Below are 23,878 nucleotides of genomic sequence, written 5' to 3'. Positions count from 1 at the left end.
GCGACATTTTGAATTTGGCTAATGATCCATTACATCCACCTACCTCTTCAATTTGACTGAAAAACTGCATCATCATTAATTTGTGGAACTCAAGCCGAGTCGAAGAGGATAAGAGTTGAGCTGTAATTAGGCACGGGATTGATTTTTCAGGTCAGAGAGTGTGAACATATTCATTGGTGTTGCTGACTTAGTTCAAAGTCCCACAAGAACAATTAAGGGTGTTCATCAACTCATCATTTTTGTATGGCTAATATGATGAGTATAGGAGAATATATCAGCACATTAGCTTAGCTTCTGGATTTAGCTCATCATTAACACTTTGAAAGGAAGCAATATAAAGATTGTTCTATGCATGATCATTAGTTTCTCTGATGAGCTAGCAAAATACTCGCGACTCAAATCAATCATTCAGTGTACTTGTGATTAGTCAGCTATCAAATACAGTTCTAGACCTAACTTAAGTGGAAAAAAAGTTAAGGCTGCAAATTTGCAACGCATCCAATGAAGCGAAACCATGGATTCTGAAATCTTCCTCTGCCTGAATCTTGACCTTTTTTCCTTGCATGAACCGGGCGTCTGTCTGATTAGCTATCCCACCACGACAATTAATTCCACACGAGTTGGCAGGCACATTTTAGTCACGCAGCTGATTGATTAATTTACGAATCGTTCAAGCATTTAGCATTGCTGATGGAGGCAATTATTAAAAAATTGATAATCTTCAAGATGTTTTCAGATATCTTGACATAACACGAATATTAAAAATGCAGAAGTCATATCAATTCAATACTTTAAAAGAACATCTACGGAACGCCATGGTCATGCAGCATAAATTTGAGTGCATGAAAACAAGGAATTTAAGGCCAATACTTCCAAGAATGGAACTGTTCAGTGTGGAAATCATGATCTATATATATATCATAAGAAAGTTTTTCAGAGACAGGGTAGAAACAAGGGTGATTATTAGTGTAGATAATACTCACTTATCACCTGATGTTGTTAGTAAACACCCATCAGTCGATTCTGGCAAATGGCCAAAAGTTGTGGCTTTGTCCTTTCAGTAATGTCGGGGATCGAGCTTTTCTAGCCTGCTATGAATTTCAACGTTTTCACAAGGCAGCCAGCTATTATAAGACCCCACAACTTCAGCGACTACCCTTTCTTTCATTACGCAAATCATCTTTATAAAAATCATAATAAAACTTCTGTCAAAACCTCCCCTCGAAATCAATCCCAGGATTAGAAGCAGAAGCTAGGTAGCGACAAATCTTTGAAGCAATGAAAATGTGAGTCCGTGAATACTACTAATATAGGGATATGCATAGCATTAAAAAATATATTAACTTAATATTTTCTTAAACTAAAAACATTTTTAAAAATCTCGTCAATCAAAAACAGAATCTATGTGGATCACTGCCTTCAAATTAAACTCCGTGTCTCTCTCTCTCTCTCTCTTTTTTGTCAAATCAAGGCTAATTGATAATGGTTGTTAATTTGTTATTAGTCCCCGTCAATTATGTGCATTAATATTTGAAATCAATTTCTCTTATAATTTCCCACAAACCATTAATTGGACTAATCTGAACTCAATTTGTTCAATATAGGCATAATTGACTAAAACAAAACTTAGAAGGGAATGACTGTGTTTTTCAATTTTTTTGAAGTTTTTTCTAGTTTTAAATTATTATTTTTATGTTTTTTATTATTGTTTTGATGTGTTGATGTTAAAAATAAAATATAAATATTATTTTGATGCATTTTCATGTAAAAAAACACTCTAATAAACAACTTCTATCACAATTCTAAACATAAATATAGATTTTAACTACATTTAGCTAATTAATCGATAATGAAGGTGCCATAAATCCAAGGGGACGAGTACACTCGCAGCCGGATTTACGGTGTCTTCAGATTTCTCCGAAAAGCTGCAGGAAAACCTCAACAGTGAAAAGCTTTCTTTTTCTTGTTGTTAAAAAAAAAACCCTGCAATAAGAACTTTAAATATGCCTTTAACTAAATGGCAAAGCAAAGACCTTATGGACCAGACCTTACCTTTTTCTTCTCTTTTATCAGATTGATTGATAAAATTAGCAGGCGATCACATGGCCTGAAGAAAAATGATGTGGGGATTGCAATTTTCCTGAACGAGGGATGGAAAACAAAGTCTGAATAAGATGTTTTAAAAGTAGCGTAAAAAGGGCTTGAAATTTTTGTTTTCCACACAACAATTCCTTTACTTTAAGGAGGAGGAAAGAGAGAGGTCTTTTTGACATGGAGTAGCTCCTAGGACCCCATGAACAACAACAAGTGTACACAGAATCTAGCATGGGTTCAAAACAAAGAAAAAAAAGACAGAAGAAAACAAATTTAAAAGTAATCAAACAGGGAAAAGAGTTTGGTTTCGTGAGTGGGCTTATTAGAGTGTAGAGCCCTTAATGGTAGGCAACTTTTCTCTCTCTCTCTCTCTCTCTAGCTTTCTTTTCCATTTTTCCAAGTGCTGCCTAAAGGTTAATTTGTAAAGCAACGGAAAGTAGAATCTTGCTTAAGACTTTGTTTTCCATGTCCTTTTAGCATATGATAGTGTCAAATCCCTGAAAAAGTTTGGTTCGAGAAATCTCGAGCTTGGCTTATGAGCTGGTTGCAATAGACAGGAAACCGCTCCACTTGACATTAAAAAAAGTAGATAGCACTGTTGGTTTATCAAAAAAAAAAAGGGGGGGGGGGGGGGGAGAGAAAAAAGAATCATCATCATCATCATTTGCAGAGTTGCAGCAAGAATTTTGGTGACCGGAAAAGGATTAGCTTTTTTTAATGGCACCGTGCAACGTATTAGAATGTCATTAGACTGAGATGATAGAATTATTAGTGCTTCATTTCACAAATTTCACTTTAGATGGATGATCTTCCAATATAATACATAATAAATTGTATGACTATATATAGGTCATTAAGGAAAGAACATAGTAACAAGCAGTTAAGCACTATAATTCTAAAACATTAGGCAAGGACACAATCTTGATGAGGGACTCCAGCTTCTGTCCTTCACTTTTTCACGAGCCAGTAAAGAAATGTTGAGTGATGACGCACGGCCTCTTTCTTCTCCAGCCAAAAGGGCCACTGTTGCTCATGATTAGGAAGAAGCTGAAAATGGAGTCAATAACAGGTCTAATGATGCCGTGTAGGAAAAACTCTGTACTTGTCACACGAGCAAGAACTAATGACGAAAACAAGGTGAAAGGATAAAGAGTGATCAATGTGGTTTAAATACAAGGCAAATGCTTGATGAGCTTGATAATCATAGGGTTTTACAGTTTTCTCCTCTGTGTCTTTCTGAGCTTGTCTGTGGTGGCTTATACATTTCTAATTCAAAGCTAGAAGGCACACCAGGGCGAACTTTAGCTACAGAGTAAAAGGGCGTCAAGAATATTGTCTGGTTTCACTTTTCAAGGCAAGTAGAACTAATTTTGACCATTTTCCTTTTTATGATCAGGAAAATATTGGGTGCCAACATTGTCAATGAATAGAGTTGACAACACTTCTCTTGCATTACACATTAATATCTAAGCTTTACGTATGCTGTGTTCCTAGCCATCAAATTTAAAGTCTGCAATCCTATCCATGGATGAGACCCGGTAGAAATCCCGTTTCGACTCTTCATTCAACTTTCGAATTTAAACTCCTTCTCTTTATCTGAATTCTTTTAACCCCATAAAGCTAGTTTTACTGATAGTCTTTTTGGGTGGTGATAAGTGGAATCTGCCTTTAGGTTTAAAATTGGGAATTCTTAATAAAAAATAAAAAGGGGAATTCTTCTGATTTGCAAGTTTGGTTATGAGACAATTTTGTAGGTTTTCAACAAGGACTCGAACAAGAAACATTCATTTTGAATTATCAGACAATTTAGCTTGAAAACTACATTGGTTTTCCTCCAAAATCAATAAAATAAATAAATAGAGGCTGAATCTTTGCCATCTTCAACTTCTAGCGGGTTCTCATCTGCAGAAAATGGATCGTTTTCGCCCCCATAGCATCCCACAACTTATCCGATTAATTTCCCTCCAAATAAAGATTAGAGCCTTTGATACAAAACCCATTAAAAATAGTGCAAAATAACTTGTGAACATGGAATAGATGGAGAGGAAAAAAAAAAAAAACAGGTTTGTAACTTAAATTCAATATCGTTTTGAATCGGCAACCGATTCAATTAAGCAACCCACAGATGGATTTAAGGAGAATGCCTTTTCGAAGCTTAATTATTTAGTTTTAAGAAATCGAAAAATGAAAAGAAATCCAGATTCAATAGGCAGGATTCATGGATCTTCATCTTCTTTTGTAAAATGTGAATCAAATATGGGTGCTTCTTCTGCCGTTTGTAGATCATCAGTGTGATTCCTATCCAAGCCAAATCCTTCTGCTTCTTGCTGTGGTGTGTTGTATTTTTGGGAGCTTAAATGAGATTTATAACAAATTCAACTTTTTTTTGGTCAGCATAGCTTATCCTAAAATATTTATAGGACAGCTTATTTTGGGATATTTACAGCTTCATTCTTTATAAAGACCGATTCATTCATCCTTACAGATGTTTAAAAGAGGCAGAAATTGATGCTAGAGATGTTGTCAATCATGGTTCATTGACAGCACGTTGTCAACCAATCACTACCTTTTCTGGTGTTGCCAATAATGAATTTGAAAACACTAACAAAAAAGCTTTAAGAAACTCGAACACTATTTTTCATAACTTATTTTATTAATTTCTAAATTAGAATATATATTTTTTTTTAAAAAAAAATGGAAGTTGCATTCTATTGACTTTTCAAAGTCGAACTGAACTTCAAATATGTTCCACAGACTACAAAGATCAAGAAACCAGGGATTCTTTTCACATTCCTTCAGAATTCTACAACGATAAAACCAACAACACCAGATGTCAGATGATAATAATATGGTGAAGGGTGCTTAACACCTTGCAGACGAGCACGCAGGCCAGCTAAACCCAGTTTATAACACTTTCTTACAGCCGGCAGCTGACATAGAAGGATACTTTATTATCAATGACATCAGCAATGCATGCACCCATGTTTTTTCTCCTTTCTAGAGTTCTTGGTATGATCTTGCAAATGGTCGTTTATCAGGTGCCCAAATTTGAACACACAAATCATCAAGTATACAGCCAAGAGAGTGCCCCAGATTCTGAGGGCATCCCTCATTCTGAATACTAGTTGAGGTAGAAGACACTCATTGGCCTTGCACCCAACATAGAGTAAGATGAAAGTTGAAACACACTTTCAATATCATGTCCTCACGAGTTCTTATGTAAGGTTTTCGAAACAATTCTATTATGCCTCTAAGGTTTCATGAGAGATCATATAATTTTCAGGGAAAACTTAAGTTAGATAAATACAACTTGTAAAATCAGCAACCTTCCAACTCATCAATGCAACTTCTGGCATCCCGAGTTTTCCAACAAGTAAGAGCAAATAATAAGATAGAATTAAAAAAGTACCGTGAACTTGCAGAATGTTTTTCTCCGATAACCAGTTTTGATGTTGTGACTTGAAAAAAAATACCAAGGAAATCTCAAGATTGCCAATTATGTTTTGAGGGCCATGGACAGACAAGAATTGACCAACAAATAAATAAATCTGGCCAACATAAGAAAACGAAAATCTAGCAGCCAAATTAGTTCTAAAACTGTTGTTTAAACCTGGACCTTTCTAAGTTCTAGATGTTCTCAGCTTCACTTAGTAATAGCACTGTTTTATATGGAAAACATATAAGGCTCCAAGATGAATCTTCAAGAAAACAAGCCTTGGACAAGAAGAACCTCCAAGACTGGATCATGAAGATTAGGTATTTTTTCTTTGTTCTGTGTCTTGGTTTCTCCAAGGGTTTAGAGCTTCTCTGATTGCCTGAGCTTCAGGGGAGCTTTCCCAAGCCCGCTTCTCTGACTCTAGAACAGTAACCTTATCATCTGCAAAAGAATACACTTAGGAATCACTTGATAGAATGTGGTGGATGCTCTTGGCATAGTAAAGCAGAGCAATCCACTTATATGACACCCAACAAAATTGAGAGGTGGAGATGGTAATGGCACAAGAACAGTTAAATAGAGCTGCAATTATTATTCAAACTGACTAGAGTCTTCATCAAAATGTATGAATCAATCAGATCACCATCTTTAAAATAACCATATGCTCTTCGCTATAAAAATGGATAAAACTTGGAAACTTCAACCTCAAAATAACACTGCTGCCATTGTACAGTGGCATGTTAATTGGAACTCGATTTCTATATGTTCACAATATCCCATTAAACTTAATTCAATTCAATGTCAATTTTCCAAGATCTCAGGAACTTTAAGACTTCGGACCATTTGATGGAGCATTGTCTTCCAAGAGTCAAAAGGCAACAAAGTTCACCTCTCTCTCTCTCTCTCTCTCTCTCAAAATCAGCATTCTTTTAACACCACTTCTGAGCATTGTTTTGGCATTAAACAAAAGGATACATTTACAGTCACTGTCAGAGTGGTGTACAAGGCCTTGTCAAGTAGGAGTCCCACACCCATGTGCTCTTTCATAGGGTACATATATACATGCAAGTGTTCCTGTATGTGTGCGAGTGCAAAACTAAGTCACTGAACAAAGGCATAAAGTCATGTGAAACTTCAATAACAAAAACACACACTTCTTGAATGTTTGAAAAGGCAAAGCATTCCGCAACTGGAGAATTTATATTCATCAAATTTAAAACATTTCTACCTAGAAGACCAGTTACTTATTTGATTTTTTTTTTACTTTGAAAAATCATTGAGATATTGTTAAAGGTGTTTAAGTAAACTGAAGCAATGGGAAGTATAACATTCAAAATTTCATCTCGCATTCTTATTTTTTCAGCAACCGATCGGAGTGCGCACTAAGACAGTATAAGTATTTGTGACCTCCCCATTGGAATAAATACAATGTATCCCGTACTGTGCACATCTCTAAATTCTAATGATGATCTAAGACAGTGAAAAACAATCCAATTGAATCTCTCAAGGATACAATCCACATTGGTCAAACAATATGCAATGTGCCCTCAATAATCCACTGATTCGCAAGCAACAGACTTGGTGATGGTAGTTAGACATACTCATTCTCAACTAATTTCACAGAGAGAAAAATTCATTACATAAAACACATTTTATTTTATTTTATTCAAAAAGCTCACATTTATGCCAATAAAAATCAATCAAATTGTACATTTTATTTAATTCTACAAACTCAAATGACCAAAAAAGCAAACTCGTCTTCTAACAGTAATAGCTAAAACAGAATAGACCATATATGAGCAGAAACTACAAGCCAGTACTATTTAACATTACAGTTCAAAATTAAGAAAGTCTAGTTGAAAAAACTAGAACAAATAAAAATGTAGTGTAAAAGAACAAAAGGGGTAAAATAAACTAAAAATTAAAGGAATAAAAGGATAGTTCTCACACAGAAGCCAGTCTTGATCATGAACAACTCCATAGAAGCTCCAATTAAAGCACCAGCAGCTGATATTTTCACGTACCAATCTAAAAACTTCATTTCCACTGTAAATTTTATTTAATCAGTTTAGCAGTACAAAAATAGAAAGCAATTAACAAACATTAAAGCAGGCATGAGTTCAATGTGAAACTTCTTCAGTGAGTATTTAGATTAAATCGAATATACCATGTGGTTGATTTTACTATGCAAAAATGTGAGCTCTTAGAATTAAATAAAATATCATATCATGTAACTGATTTTTTTTTCTCCGTTACCATGACCTTGGCATGCAAATTAGTGAATTGGTAATGGTGTTGTGAGTTGATTGACATATGTGGATTGTTTGTTTGAGTGTTACACTTACATCTTTCTGCACTGTGTTGGAGGATCTTATCAATACTTCATATTCCACTCACAGCTATATTACTTGAGCAAATCAGCAAAAAGGACAAATTTGTAAGGTACATACCAGCAAGTCCTTAGATTGGAAAAGGAATTATCTAGTAGACTTAAAGTTGCTTCTACAGAGACCTAAGCTTTAAACCAATCAGACTAACAAATAGACTTCACTACCGTATGACACTTTAAATACAAATTTTGCTTGTATAAATACCTTTTAACACAATCAAAATCACATGCATGCAAAAATGTATTTTGTGTAGGCATGTACTTTTATAACGAAAAAACATTGCAAGCTCTAATATTTTATAAATAATAATTCCTACAGGCACATTTTGAATTAGACACTAAACTCATAAAATTGCTAAGCTGTCAAATCTGGATTCAAAAACCAAAGATCGCAAGTCCAAAGCACATCCAGATCAAACCTTCAAAGTGCCTAAACTATGTAAAAACCAAGGCCACAAAATATTAACAAATCTAATTTCAGTCTTAATTTCACAACATCCATCACCTGCATCTTTTTTTCATTAACCATTAAAGACTAATCTGTATATCTGATATAACTATCAGGAACTAAATGAAAACAGATTTTTATCCCCGGGTGCTAAACTCTATCTTTCAAACTCAAGGGATCAGATTGTAATATATAAAACATAAGGGACCAAAGTGACCTTTGTCCATCGTTCTCAATTCTCACCAGCAACATCGGGTGTTGCGGTGTGCTACAGCCAAAACAATCTCTTTTTTTCCATCTTACTCTTTCCTTGATGAAACTTAGCAATCTCATATGAATCGAACCTTAAGATCAATATATATATATATATATATATATATATATATATAATCCCTTTGAACTCAAAAATTTATCAGAACCCTATCAGTTATCACTTTCCTCAAACCAATATTTACCAAATCAATTTCATAAATCTTAACCCGTAATCAACTCTCCAATAAATGAAACTTAGTATCCACCGAACTAACTTCAAAGACAAACCCATTTACCATAAACCTCAAACATCCTACGTACATCAAATCAAACCCTTTATGTTCATTTCTCGCATGTAAAGTAAGAGGAGAAAACCCTCAATTTCCAGCCAGTACATATATGATGGAGACATGAACTCAAACGAAACCTCAAAAGTCTAAGAAATGAACAAACTTACCAAAATGGGTCTTAGATGTTGGCCTTTCTTAACCAATTTACAGCAGCAAATTCAACGCCAAAAATACAAGAGAACAAAGTTTATTAATGGAGCAAAGGAAGTCGGAGCACAGAGAGTTTGTGCGCCTTCCCCAACACTTCAAATGAATTGTAGTCTGTAAGTCCAGTTCTGCCACGGAACCGACTTGTCTTTTTAATAATAATAAAAAAAAAAGTGAAGTGCCTATCCAGAGCACTAAATTTTTTTTAAATACAAAAATAAACAAGATTACAACACTACCATATTAAAAATATATTTAAAAAAAATTATTTTTAATATCAACATATTAAAATTATTTAAAATTATATAAAAAAAATTAAAATTTAAAAAAACACACATATAAACATACCCTAAACTCTAAAGAATTTTAAAATGATTCAGTAAACTTTAAATTTTTTTATTTAAAATTAATTTTTTATATATTTTTAAAAATATTATATTAAAAATAATTTTTTAAAAATAAAAAAAAAATTATTTTAATATATTTTTAAATAAAAAATATTTTAAAAATGAATTGTTACCGTATCAAATTCAATCATCCCTTTGCAGACTAGATAAATCACACAAAACTGAAACGACTTGTCATCTTCTCTTTTTTGTGGTCTCACATTTATACTTGGGGCCGGTGATGACGACGACGAGGAGTTGAAAAGCTAGTAAGTTTGATTATTTGCAATAAATTACTACTTGGGTTACTCTATTTTTTTCCTTCTCTAGGTGTTTTTGATGTTTTAAAGGACTTGCATTTTAGGGGGTTTGCTGCCTTTTTGTGTCTCTGTGTGTTAAAAGAAACAAGCTTGGAAGATGGCTTCCGTCAATCTCTACTGTTCCTTCTTGGCCTCCTCCCGTTTACAGTGAGTGACCAATCTCTCTTATGGTAATGTTCATGTTATGTTAGGATTTTTATAGGTGAGAAAGTCATGTCACTGTGCTAGGAATTTGAACAATCTGTACATGTAACTGGTAAAATTGAAGATTTCAATGCTAATTGTGAAAATTTTGCATTTTTGGGTGATTTGTGGAGTTTTTTTTTTTGTGTCAATCATCATACTTGTTTGACTAAATCACCTGCTTTGTTTCTCTTTGGACACTAGAGGCCACTACACTGGTCTACATTGTGTGTGTCCATTCGTGAGAAGAGGGCACCTTACTTATCTGGGCTCTGGTGATCTTGCTAAAAAACTGTGCTTTAGTTTCAAACGTGATGGTAGAGCTGGAGCTGGAGCCTCTTCCATATCTGGAGAGGGTGATGTGCTATCTTATCCCAATGATAATATAGTTTCGGGACAGGATATGTTTGTGAACCAATCACCTGGGGTTGAGTTACAACCTGATGCTATAGGTTTTGGAACATTATCAGCGGAAATAACTCCTTCCACTGGTGGTTTCTTCGCTGATAATGATGAATATGACCTCGATCGTCCTACGGAAGGATGTGCCTCAATCCCAGAGGCCATTGAGGATATTCATCAAGGAAAGGATCGTCCTCTTCATTGATATTTAAATTTTTGGGTGTATTAAGGATGCTTAGGTCGTACATTATTACTTAGAAGGATTTTATGTTGCTAATGTGTGATGGTCTTTGCAGATGGTAATTGTTGTAGATGATGAGGACAGAGAAAATGAGGGAGACCTTATAATGGCAGCATCAAAGGCAACACCAGAAGCTATGGCATTCATTGTCAAACATGGAACTGGTATAGTGTGTGTGAGCATGAAAGCAGAAGATTTAGAAAGATTGGAACTTCCTTTAATGGTAACTCATAAGGAGAACGAGGAAAAACTGTGCACCGCATTCGCTGTATCGGTGGTACGTAACTAACTTTGCTTTTTATGTTATCTAATGGGTTGTGATCTTCCTCTTTTAAATGAAAAGGCTAAAACTTTTTCAAGAAACCATTATGTTAGTCTGATTTATAAAGTGTTGCTGTAAAATGTATCTGCTTTGTAATTAACACGTTTTAAGGGCACGCCATTCCTTTTCGTCTTTGTTTCCTGTTTATGTTTAAACAATAACTATTTCATCATCTTTCTTCTTTTTATCATCTATGATGTATAGATTGATCGCAATTGTAGAATCACAGGCGCATGTCCTGTGGCTTGCTTTTTCTCTTGAAGTAGATAAATCTTGAAGTCTTAGGAATCATCTTTAGGTCTTTGGAAGTGCTTTCTGACCATGTAACGTGTTTTGATGTGCACTTTAGCAGCCACTGTCATGCTAATCAAATCATGTCCACGGGCTTCCTGGTCCATGTTATATTTCTTGCAACTGTCTTGGATTTTCAGAAGCTATTGATTGTGCCAAAATGATCTAGATTTTTTTTAAAAGGGTACTTGGTATGATTAGGTATCGGAATGGTGGTGATATCTCTTTTCCTTTGAGTAGGAATATCACTTGTGATGTTTTAAGTTTGTTTGGCAATGTTTGAAGTAGAGTTAACTGAATGTTTTCTATAACATTTTGTAGATTAGATTTCTTTAGAATTTGGATATGAGTAATACCCAAGAGTAAAAAAGAATTAGAGCGTGGTGTTACAAGCTGAGAAGGAAATCCCAGTGGGATGATACGTATGTGGCATCCGAGGAGGTGAGGAAGTAGGATGTTGTGATAGTGGCAATAATTTTCCCCTGATAGGAAATGCTAGACAACTGGTGTATTCCTAAAGGGGGGAATGTTGGTGTGACGCTTCTTGATTGTCAGTCCATTTCATGGAGAAAACTTAGTAAAGAGAGAGCTGCAGTTAGGGTTGGTAAGAAGATTTGGGTTTTGCCCTGGGGGATGGGATATGTTGAGAGTTAAATAGCCATCGACCAAAAGAGTGATAAAGAGGCTAATTTACGACTGACATTAAGGAATGCTTAGGTAATGTGATCATGGACCAAGAAAAGTCAAGCAGGTGCCATACATGAATAAATTTCATTTTTGGGTTTTGTTAGTAATTCATAATTAATCCCGTATATGAATAAATTGATGGTGAATATTATGACTAGCTCCAACTAACAGCACACTTCAATTGTTGCATCTTTGAGCTACTGTTTCCCAATTTATAGAAAAAATTAAATAATAAAATGAGCTTAACATGACCTTTGCATGATAATTATACAAACAATCAAGGAACAATAATTGAGATTGGAAGTGACAATTATGACTGTTCTGTCTTAACAAATTATCAATAGATAAATGCTTGACCAGATAAATAATGGAAGGCAACATGGGGAACAACAGATGTAGGAAAATAAAAAAGGCATATACACGTTTCAAGTAGCATAATCTCAGGCTTCATTTTTCTATTTCACCAGCTATGCATGTTCAGCTTAGTCCAGGTGGATTTTGACTGAGAAAATAAGGTTATTCAGCTGAAGAGGAGGGACATGGATGAGAAAATGGCTTGATGTTGTAGGAATTATGGGATTGTTATATAATATTTAGAGAAGAAATTTCCTCTTTGAGACCCTATATTCTTTTTCATCAAACTAGAAATCTTCTTTTCTTTGAGAATTAGTGTTCATAGTGGTTTTAAGATGTGGGGGTTTAACTTAGCTAATTATATGTGAAAGTTTTTGTCAGGGGAAACATTAACTACCTATGGACTCTTGATAGAGAATATTCTTGAAGCCAGCTTCCTCTTCTCCCTTCTCCCTTCTCCCTTCTTTCTATTTTTCCTGTTTTTCATTTCTATCTATGTAATTTTGTAGTGAGAGAAATGTGTGAGGTTAGATAGCAGGTTCTATTTTGTGGGTTATGGTAGTTAACAGTAATCCAGTGTGCTTTCCGTTGTATGTGACCACTATTTCTGTGATTTTTCCTGATTGTCAGTTTTTATAGGTGAAGTGTGTATAGTGTGGGTCCCAAACTAGAGGTGGTTGTTAATAAGTGTCCATATTCCATTAACTGTTGCTACATGATGGTTGGTTATGTATTCTTGACCTTGTTGGAGATTAAAGTCAATATTTTCAACCATTTTCGACAAAGGAAGTTCTTGTTGCAGTTTTCTTATTCTTAGGGTCAAAAGGTTTTATTTGCTACATGTGCACCGTTGCAACTAGTGAGCAATGGGTTGGTTTGAGTATGGTGTATTGGGCAGCAGGAGTTGAAACATTTTGATTAAAATGGCATCTAGTTGTAACTTACTTGCAATGCTTGTTTACTGGAATCATCCTCTTCAAATATCAAATGAATCACTAGCTACTGGGCTAACAAGGTCAGCTGGTGAAGTAGCAAAGCCAAATTAAGAGTGTGGATGGAGTTCTGCAGCCTAATATCTAAAAAGACACCCCATTTTTGTCTGTGATCAGGCTTACTACATCATCAAACCTCTTCCCCTAAATTTTGAATTTGTCAATTAAAATCTCCCTGTTAACAAACTATCTGCATTCGGTGCTTTAATTACTTATGTGGTCGCGCAGTTTCACTGATGTTATAGCTTTGAGTATTCTGAAAATCTTATCTTCATGTTGCTTGTGCCACTAGTTTTTTTTCTTATATTCTATTTTCTTATCTTTTTTGTTTTTTACTGTGTCATTCATTTTTTTTGGAAGTGTCAAAATATCTGTGACTTCCAGCTCTCTTGTACGATGCCAAGAGAGTTTATCATCCAAGCTATCAGTCTCTATCAATTGTGTAACCTTGGCTCTACCTGCTGATTGCTTTCTCTGTAATTAGCATAATCTTGGTTATATATTTAGCTTCTACTACCTGTATCTCAAACTTCGTATGTTCTTAATTTCTAGGATGCAAAACATGGCACATCAACAGGTGTCTCAGCTCGTGATAGGGCAACAACCACAGTAGCTCTTGCCTCCAAAGATTCAAAACCTGAAGATTTCAATCGCCCAGGCCATATTTTCCCACTCAAGTACAGGGAGGGTGGTGTTCTAAAAAGAGCTGGACACACAGAAGCCTCAGTTGATCTTGCAATGCTGGCTGGGTTGGAGCCTGTTGCTGTTTTATGTGAGATAGTGGATGATGATGGCTCTATGGCAAGATTACCAAGGCTTCGTCAATTTGCACAGGCGGAAAACTTAAAAATCATTTCAATTGCTGATCTAATCAGGTTTTGTCTCCACACACAGTTGAAAATTCTCTTTTCTCTTCTATTAGCTGTCAAACTCTGCTCCACATTTCTAAAAATCATTGACTAGCATGGATGGTGAAATGTGCTCTACATCTGAACTTTATGCATCAATATATCTTCAGAACAACCTACCTCTTCCTACAGAGGTTCAAGTGAATATTTTTACCTGTTCTATTCGTTATCAAACTTTCCTCCACATAACTCAAAATCAGTGACGAGCATTGATGGTGCATTTGCCATCGAAATGTGAACTTTGTGAATTCGTATATCTTCTGAACAACCAACCTCCTTCTAAAACGGTTGTAATTTGTTCCTCATGGTGATTGATATCGGGCATGACCTAGTTCTGCAGAGCCCTGCCATTAATCCCTCACCCCCCAAAAATGAAAAAAACAGGAGCATATTTTAAAAAGAATGAACAGAAATAATGAAAGCATCAATTGTTTTGGTGATATTTGTATTTTTTAAGTGAAAGATATAGGAGGAGAAGAGATAGATTGGTGGAGCTGGCTGCTGCAGCTCCAATACCCACAATGTGGGGGCCATTCAAAGCCTACTGTTATAGGTCATTGCTGGATGGGATTGAGCATATTGCAATGGTCAAAGTAAGTTACTTCATTCAAATTAGCAGCCACCTTATGAATATGTCTCTTTGCATTTTGTGCAACACTAAATTCAAACTCAACTTTCTAGATCTAGTGTTCTTACACGGTGGTCAACTAAAATTCAACAGTTAAGAAGAGGATTAGAGATGTGCTCATGCTTTGTTTGGGTGGCTGTTGTTTTTTTCTTTTTCTTTCTTGTCTTTTATACTGTCTATGATATATTAGTTCTGCATACGTTGTTGTTGACTTGGATCAGCATTTCATACAATGCTTCACCTTCGCTCAACCAAGCTTCAGCGTCAAAGAAGTGTGCACATGCCCACTGTGTATCGGGGCATGTTTAATGAAATTATTTCAAGTTTGTCCCCCCTTTGATTTGAAATCAAATTTCAAGCTGATGGAACATCCAAAAAGTTAGCAATCTATTTTAAAAGTGCTGATGGAACATGCTGATATTTAGAATATTATCATTGGCTGTTCACACCAGTATCATCTGTCGATATTTAGAATATTATCATTGGCTGTTCACACCAGTATCATCTGTCCCATTTAAGGGGGAAAGCTTGCAAATATCTATTTGACTTTCTTGTCATCATTTGGGAGTAAAACTATTACCACCAGACATTTGATTGACAAACACTGTTTATTTCTTCTATGTTTTTCGTTCATTTGGTGAGGTGGAGTGTCCTGGTACCATGATTAATAATGGCATTCTGACATACACAGGGTGAAATTGGGGGTGGGAAAGATATTCTGGTGCAGGTACATTCCGAGTGCCTCACAGGCGACATTTTTGGATCAGCTAGATGTGATTGTGGGAACCAGCTAGCACTTGCAATGAAGCAAATCGAGGAAGCTGGCAGGGGTGTTCTGCTGTATCTCCGTGGACATGAAGGTAGAGGAGTTGGCTTGGGTCACAAGCTCCCTGCTTATAACCTTCAAATTGATGGACGAGATACAGTTGAAGCCAACAAGGATCTGGGTTTACCTGTCGATTCTCGCGAATATGGCATTGGTGCACAGGTACTATCTTCTTAATAGTTTGATAATTTATTCTGATTTCATCCTCTCTGTGCAGTCCTGTCCTTGTTTATCTCTCTCTCTACCACGTAGTTAGACAAAATATAGAGCACACAAGCCTCTATGATTGAAGAATTGTGATCGTTTCTTAGCTGATCTTACTGGAAAATTGCCCTTTTTCATTCTAATTATAATTTAGTGAACATCGTTAGTTTTCTAAGTTATGCCCACACCATATTTATCTGACTAGCTTTGATCATACTTGTTGGGTTATCAGAACAAAGTCTTTCTACCGAGTACCTTTCGTTGGTATTATCCAGATATTTGAACATTCATGTTATTTAAGAGCAATTGAAGTTTATACTGCATTTGCATGGTTAGAAAGCATCTTTACACTAGTTTCACTTATTACATAAGATGGCCTCTTTGAAACTAAAGTGTGCACTTCTCATGAGATCTCTGTTGTTATTAGCATTCCTCCCTCTTTAATTTCCTAGTTTTTCATGGCATAGATTCCTCATTGTAGGCAGCTGAAATGTTCGGTCCGATTTATTGCAGATGTTGAGAGATCTGGGTGTTCGAACAATGAAACTGATGACAAATAATCCAGCCAAATATGTTGGGCTCAAAGGCTATGGTTTGGCAGTTGCAGGCAGGGTCCCCCTGTTGACACCAATAACCATGGAAAACAAGAGATATTTGGAAACTAAACGTGAAAAAATGGGGCATATATATGGTTCAGATAGTGGCCTTGTGAACGGTCTTATCGGTGAAAACGATAATTCAACCACCGGCAGCCTGTCCGATGGTGTATGATATCCAAGGCATAAGTGCTTCCTGCAGGTCTGTTCAAGGGAGTAAAATGAATAGTAAGTTCCAATGTCTTTTTACCATGAAAGAGAAAATAAGCATTCTTTGTTACCGTTGTGTTACTTACCTGTACTCCTTGGTTTTAGGATGTAAATAATAAATAATAATTATGAAATTAATTTTTTTTCCTTGTGGTAAAGTAGGAGGCTGTAGTTTTTATTCCGTGCTATTGTAACAAACACGGAATTGAGGAGTCCAAGTGCCATTTGACGCTAACTGTTCCACAAGGAATTATTGTACATAAAAGAATCTTCACATGGCCGCATTTTGCTTGGCCTAATTTTCAACCGGACCATTATAATTATAATTTTATTACCTATAATCTAAATAGTGTGGTGTTTTCACCGAATATTGACTCTATTGTTCATTTTCTTGTATTTTACCGTGGATGACTGTAAAATTTTGTATTTTTAAATTTTGTACTCAAATTTTTTGTTTGGATGATTTAGTCCTAATTAAAAAGCAATTGATTTTGAATTCTTATGAAAGTGTGAGATTGGAAGAGGAGGGATCAAAATAAAAAAAACACAGCAAATATAAGTGGTGAAAAGATGTACTTTGGTCCTCCAACTTAAACAATCATGCAAATTATATAATTTTGGTTCCTCAATATTTTTTCAATTTTATTTTGGTACAAAAGTTTGTCTTTGTTATTTTTTGTCTCTTGTTGAGAGTGACAGAGAGAGATTGTTGGAGTCCAGCACTAGAGAGAGAAATATGTTGTTGACATCAATTTAGTCTACTAAAATAAACGATATTTGTGTCAAATTGTTTCATTTGATGAGGGGAGTTCATATTAGGTATTTTTGCTTCTTGAAAGCTCGTGAAAAAACATATATATATATATATATATGAGCTCAAGTTGATTGTTCGTTTCGGGTTGAGTTTGGTTTTTCGGGTTGTTTTTTTGGGTCATGGATAGGTTTATCATGATTTCTAAGGTGTTTTGAGTCAAAAACAAATTAAAAAACAGGTTTTTTGGTCAAAAGAACCTTGAGTTTGATTTTTCAGCCACCACAATAGCTAGAATCTGAGCAAAACAGACGGCACGTTGTCTAATTTTTTTAAAAAAAAATGAGATGGACGACATGTTATCCGCCCCAAGTGTAGTTAGAAAAAAGGACCCAGTTACTCGAGCCTGCTCTAGCAGGCCCGCGCATGGGCCCTAATGAAAAGGGCCAATCCCAACAGTGCTTGACCCCCTTTTTTTCCTAATTTTTTTTATTTCAATCAATCCTTCTTTTTTTATTTTTAAAAAAACTTAATTATATTTACATTAATACCCCCTTCTCTCTTTTATTTTGTTTAAAGAACATCTTTTAAATGATAATGATTTTTTTGTTATGCGTTTAATTTTCGAAAAAGTTTTTTTTGATTTATTTATGATTTTTTTTATCTTTTGTATAGATAGACTATATTTTTTAAAATAAAAAAATATTTATTTTCAGATGATATTTCTAATATGTGCAGCCTAACATATTATTTTTTTTTCTTTTTATTTTATTCAATCAATTTAATATATTTGTCTATATTATCATTTGATTAAATAAAAAAATATATTAATAAACAAAAATTAGCAAACATGATCGGGTAAATATCATATCTTGAGAGATTAAATATCTTAATTTACATCTATCTCTTAGTTTTTCAAGTTTTATTTTTAGGTGTTGTTAATGATTATTTATTTATCTATTAGTGCACATAGTTCTCAATTTTATTTGATTACATATGTGCATAAAATTTTTGATTTGCACTTAAATTTATTGAACTACAAAAATGCGTTGAAAAAACCTGCATATATAATTGTTTTTATGGAAAATAAAAATATTTGACCCGCGGCAGAGCATGGGTCACGTGACTAGTAAGAAACTCTAAAACACGTGGTTCTTTCATTGTTTAGCCGCATCGAGCGTGCTATGTATTTTTCAATAATTTATTTTGGTCCTCGAAATTTTATTTTGGGCGATTTAATCCTAATTGAACACCAATTACCTTTGATTTTTTAGGAAATTGTGGAATTAAAAGAAAAGATATCAAAATGAAAAAGACGACAAACATGGGTGGCAAGCTAGAAGAGTTTAAAAAATACACTTAAGTCCTCAATATTTTAAAATAATGTAAATTAGACAATTTAGGTCTCTTTAGATTTTTTTTAAAAATAGTTTTGACACAAAATTTTATTTATAGTATTTTTCAATTCCTGATTAAAAAGAAAAGAGAGAGAAGGGCCGCTGGATTCCTGCGATGAGAGAGAAGGTCTCTGTTCAAACCATTTTTTACTTCCAAAATGGATTTTTTTTAGTGTCCACGAGTTTTATGAAATGAGAAGGGCTTGATGGTAGTTGTTTAGAATCTTAATGTTACCTAGAAAACATATATAAGCCGAGGAAGATAAATCTAACCCGGCTTGATTTCATGTTTTTGGATCTTTTTAGGTATTTTGAGTTGATATATTAGTTTATGCGTGTTTCAAGGGTGTTGATGAGGTGTTTCTAGGTTGAAATGACTTAAAAGTTGGGTTTTTGTTTTGACAAAAAAAGTATCGTCTTGATTTTCTGGCCACCACTGGGTGCTCGAAATCTAAGCTTGAAGACAACATATTACCTGCGTTTTTTTTTCAAAAAAAAAAAGGGGGCGCCCCTTTAAAATATCAAAAAAATAATAAGGCGTATGAGCCTGGGCTTGAAGGCCCACCCATGCTTTTGGGCTTTTCCTTACAATAGCTCAGGTGCGCTGGACCATGGGCACGAGATCATGGACTGTTTCTCGGCCCTCTTTTCTTTAAGGTTAAATATAAATTTAAGAAAAAAATTATTGAACCCGGTTGAATCCATGACTTGGAGCACGAGTTTGACGAATTAAGCCACAACATCTGAGCTATTTCTTCTAATATTGTTTCTTTTTAATTAATATCTTTTTTTCATGTCTTTTTCCTTAAATAATTTTAAATTTATATTTCACTTAATATCCCTCATTTGTGATTTTTTTTATAGAGATTTTTTTAAGGGTCTTGTATGTATTTAGTTTTTGAAAGAATTATTTTGATTCATCTTTAATTTTTTTTATTATCTTTTATATATATTAAATTTATTTTTGAAAATAAAAAATATTCATCTTCATATAATAACCTTGCATTTTTTTTCTTTATTCAATCAATTTTATGTGTGTCTATTTTCATTGTAGTTTGATAGAATAAAAAAATAAATTTAATAAAAAAATTCAGCAAATACAACTGGGTAAATATCTCATCTTGAGAAATTAAATGTCTTGATCTATATTTGTCTCTTGATTTTTTCAATTTTATTTTTAGTTATCGTTAATGATTTTTTTTCTTCATAATTCAGCAAATACACATATAATTCTTGATTTATTTGATTATATATATATATATATATATTCATAAGCTTTTTGATATACATATTTTTTTATATAAAAACACGTTGAAAAAGTTAATATGTAATTTTTTTTTATAAAAACAAAATATATGGCCAGTGGTGAATCACGGGTTAAATAGCTAGTGTGTGTCTATAATTTCTTCATATTATTGTTTATTTTTGACATTTTCAGAAATTCTTTTCTTTTCTTTTGAGTTTAACAATGGAATGCTCAAAGCTTAGATTTAAACCTGAGCTTTAGCTTCTTTAATTAGCGAGGTACAAGTCTATTCATTAAAAAATTTGAGGACATTGACCCCACATGCCTAGAACTGATAACTAACTTTTTGTATAAGCAAAGACTTAGACTTTACTGTGGAAACAGGGAATGCTGCTTTCAATACTGATATTCTTCCCTAGGATATTAAAGGAGGGTGCAGTGTGGGCTCTGATTGGAGACATAAAGAAAGGGAAGGTATGTTCAATTGCCTCTTTTGAAGAAAAGAAAAAGATACCTAGAAAAAGAAGCTTGAGTTGGAATTTGATTCATTTCGTGGACCAGAGGAAAGAAACAGCGTTGTGTCGAATATATGTCATTAATGAAGGATCTGGTTCAGGTTGGTGCTGTTATGGTGGTGGGAATCAGTGTGGTTGTGGGACATTTTTGAGTTTTTGATCGTTTCGGGATATATTTTGTTTTTCTTTGAAGCTGTTGACGGGAAAAGGGTTTTTTCTTTTTTACCTGAATAGCAAATCTGCCCTAGTGGCCTGTTCTAGACTTCCTTGTAATGGATAGCTTGTTGATAGAATGATTTTGAGTCTGCTGATGTGAAGTGGTTGGACTATAGTTCAACTTTTGCTGAGGGAACATGAATCTGTATCTATAACTATATATGCTGTGCATTTGTTTTCTTGGTTCTGCTAAAAGGTCGCAGAACATTTTTATCGATCTTGGAACACTTTCAAAAGGTTGTATTAATCTTCTGTTGAAGTAAACAAAGGCTGGAAGAGGCTTGTTTCATAATGACCTTGTGCATTTGTACTCATAATTGATTAGTGATGCTGTGAGCAGCACCGAGGTTGGAGACGAGGGCTTGAAGGAAAATGTTGATGTTCTAAATTACTATGATCAGTAGATGCTTCTATCATTTGCCACTGGTATTTTTGAACTCTAGAGTGCGCACATTCTGTGGTGAGAGGGAGGAGAGATGAGGAAGAGAAAGATAGAAAAGAGAAAAGAAAGGAGAAGAAACAAGAATGAGAGAAAAACAAAGAGCGGGAAAAAATTTAGTAAAATAAAACAATTTGTACATGTCATGATTAAAAAACACACATTCAAATTTATTGCTATTAAAAAATGCAATATTTCAAAGAAATTATGAAATGCACAAATTACAATAAAAAGAAAGGAGAGAGAGAAAAATAATAATAAAAAAAAGACTATAAAGGCATACCGAAGCTTCAATTACAGCATCACTAGTGCCATTAAAAAAATCTCGACGAGACGAATTTAATGACATTAAAGAAGGTCACCAACAATAACTGGAGCTGACCACACTTGCAATCCAAAGATGACTCACTTGCCTTTGGAGGCAGGGGTGTCCTACTCCAATCATTTTTTGTTACTTTACTTGGTATTGGTAGATTTATTTTGTTGAGATCTTTCTAATGATACTGATGATGTCATAATTGAAGTTTCAGTATACTTTTAAGATTCTCTTTTCTCCTTATTGTAATTTGTAAAGAGTAATGAGAGAGAGGAGAAAAGAAAGAGACCTCAAAGAAATACTGAAACTCTAATTATAACACCACCAGCATCATCAGAAAGATCTTGGTGAGATCTAACATCACCAAGTAAGGTCACCAATAGTGATTGAAGTGGGTCACACTTGCCATCATAATGCAAGTAAACCATCTGCAATTTTTGGACCGCAAGTATGGTTAACTTTGGTCACTGTTGATGATCTTTCTTGATATCATTATATTATTCTCATTAATATTTTTTATGGTAGTGGTGGTGTCGTAATTAGAGTTTTATTGTGTATTTAAGATCTCTTTCTTCATTTATTTTTTTATTTCTTTCTTATCTCTTATCATCATAATTTGTGCATCCAATTTCATAATTTATTTGAAATACCGGGTTTTTAAATAGTAGCAGATTTAAATGTCATGTTTTTCAATGGAGATATATTCAAACGGTCATATTTTGACAATTTATTTTAAACAATGTTATTCTATTTTTTTTAAAAAAAAACCTGCTAATAAAAAAAATCCCCAACAAAATCTTAAAACTTTCTTTTTAAAAGGAACTACAACCGCATGACGCAAGAGTCAAGATACTTGCACTAATGCTCAATGATGTTGAGTGGAATATAGTTTTTTTGTTTTTGTTTTTACCAATAATTTTCTTACAATAAAACAAAACAGACAGTTGTCTTTCTTGGCATGCAAGTATCAGTTGCTTGGGGAGGTGGATTTGGGATCAACAACGAGTTGCTACCTTAAATAAAACATATATCTTTAAATAAAACGTTTTGGGAAAACAAAAGGTCCATCTTCCTGTCTCTTAGCATCGTTTACATCAACCAGAAGACTCTGAAAGTTCAGCTGCCGACCCTTTGTGTTGGCATTACCAGTGTATCTGTATATATGTATGTGTTTTAATTTCGAATTATGTAAAATCACTAAATGACTATAGATTAATATTTTTTAGGGTTAATTTTAAAACATAATAAGTTCCATACGCTATATATTTTGGTTGACCTTTACATCATGACTAAATGGTTGAATATTTAGAGCATGGCATGACTATGTTTTTTTAAAAAATAAAAAAATCACTTCAAATTAATTTTTTTTGTGTTTTGGATCATTTTGATATGTTATTATCAAAATAAATTTAAAAAATAAAAAAATATATTATTTTAATGTATTTTTAAATAAAAAATATTTTAAAAAATAATCACTATCACAATATTTAACACTACCTTAACACAGGAACACTTCCCGGTCAAATATATATAATGAGACGAGGAAGTTTGTAGGAATTTCGAGCTTAATTTAGACAAATAAACTACACCCCTTTCAACAATATACATCGTAATTCTATTTTATTGGTACTACCTTCTAAAATCAAACTAATTTGTCAGCTCCCACTGGGTAATACATGTGCAGAATTGACTAGAGAGAGATGTTTTAGGTGGTATTTAGAACTGTGGTAATGTTTTTTATTTCTTAAAATTTATTTTTAATATTGTTAAAACGATTCAAAATTATAAAAGAATAATTAAAGTAAACAAATCTTCAAAAAAGAATTAAAAATATTTTTTGAACAAAAAAGCAAAGATCCTGTTAATGCACATCGAAGGAAGAAAATTCCATGGGCATGAAAAGAGAAATTAAAAGCCATGCTACTGTAGTAGTAACTTACCCACTAAGTTGCTGAATAGAAGCATCCCACTCACATCTCCATCCCTGCTTTCCCACTAAAGTTGAATAGCATTTCCTTTGACTCGATCCCACTCACATCTCCATCCCTGCTTTCTTCATATTGCTCGACATTCGGCCTCTTTCAATCATGACTCTCGATTATGGTTTTAATGCATTGATTTTGATTAATTCAAAATAATTTTTAAAATGGTATTTGAGAATGCAGTGATAACTATTTTTAAAGTATTTTTTCGGTTTAGAAATACATTAAAATATTATATTTTTTATTTTTTAAAAATTATTTTTGATATCAATACCGTGATCTAGAAATATTAAAAAATATTAATTAAATTTAAAATTTAAAAAAATTAAAAAAATTGAAATATTTCTAAA

At 33.8% G+C, this 23,878-nt stretch overlaps 2 protein-coding genes and 1 long non-coding RNA gene across 5 annotated transcripts; 1 reads left to right on the top strand and 2 right to left on the bottom strand.

The window, feature by feature from the left end:
- Positions 1-311: 311 nt before the first annotated feature.
- On the bottom strand, positions 312-2,421 carry LOC112327452 (uncharacterized). Its single transcript, XR_002981658.2, has 2 exons — positions 984-2,421; positions 312-687 (listed from the first exon to the last, which is right to left on the bottom strand). It is a non-coding gene; the product is annotated as an uncharacterized LOC112327452 (long non-coding RNA).
- Positions 2,422-5,468: 3,047 nt separating this feature from the next.
- On the bottom strand, positions 5,469-8,594 carry LOC18099053 (uncharacterized). The gene is made up of 3 exons (XM_052452936.1): positions 8,585-8,594; positions 7,481-7,576; positions 5,469-5,971 (listed from the first exon to the last, which is right to left on the bottom strand). The coding sequence occupies exons 1-3, from the start codon at positions 8,592-8,594 to the stop codon at positions 5,847-5,849; spliced, it is 231 nt and encodes a 76-aa protein (XP_052308896.1). The 3' UTR covers positions 5,469-5,846.
- A 1,189-nt stretch (positions 8,595-9,783) lies between these two features.
- LOC18099051 (bifunctional riboflavin biosynthesis protein RIBA 1, chloroplastic-like) lies at positions 9,784-17,034 on the top strand. 3 transcript variants are annotated; one of them, XM_052453383.1, is made up of 7 exons: positions 9,784-9,969; positions 10,210-10,594; positions 10,704-10,925; positions 13,847-14,169; positions 14,672-14,795; positions 15,522-15,818; positions 16,374-17,034. In XM_052453383.1, the coding sequence occupies exons 1-7, from the start codon at positions 9,920-9,922 to the stop codon at positions 16,629-16,631; spliced, it is 1,659 nt and encodes a 552-aa protein (XP_052309343.1). In that variant the 5' UTR covers positions 9,784-9,919; the 3' UTR covers positions 16,632-17,034. The 3 variants fall into 3 exon arrangements, with proteins under 3 accessions (XP_052309343.1, XP_052309342.1, XP_052309341.1); XM_052453382.1 differs by having other exon boundaries at positions 14,666-14,795; XM_052453381.1 differs by having other exon boundaries at positions 14,660-14,795.
- Positions 17,035-23,878: the final 6,844 nt, after the last annotated feature.

The sequence above is a fragment of the Populus trichocarpa genome, chromosome 5 (genome assembly GCF_000002775.5).
Source record: "Populus trichocarpa isolate Nisqually-1 chromosome 5, P.trichocarpa_v4.1, whole genome shotgun sequence".
In the NCBI taxonomy this organism is placed as follows: Eukaryota; Viridiplantae; Streptophyta; class Magnoliopsida; order Malpighiales; family Salicaceae; genus Populus; species Populus trichocarpa.
This window is presented reverse-complemented; position numbering and strand designations above follow the sequence as displayed.

What these genes read in the sequence shown, in the direction of transcription:
- LOC18099053 (XM_052452936.1), bottom strand. An exon ending in CATGATCAAGACTGGCTTCT is followed by an intron (nt 5,972 to 7,480) that starts GTGTGAGAACTA and finishes ATTCTTTTGCAG; the next exon opens with ATGATAAGGTTACTGTTCTA.
- LOC18099051 (XM_052453381.1), top strand. Translation starts at nt 9,920, where the DNA reads ATGGCTTCCGTCAATCTCTACTGTTCCTTCTTGGCCTCCTCCCGTTTA. An exon ending in CCGCATTCGCTGTATCGGTG is followed by an intron (nt 10,926 to 13,846) that starts GTACGTAACTAA and finishes CTTAATTTCTAG; the next exon opens with GATGCAAAACATGGCACATC. An exon ending in TCAATTGCTGATCTAATCAG is followed by an intron (nt 14,170 to 14,659) that starts GTTTTGTCTCCA and finishes GTATTTTTTAAG; the next exon opens with TGAAAGATATAGGAGGAGAA.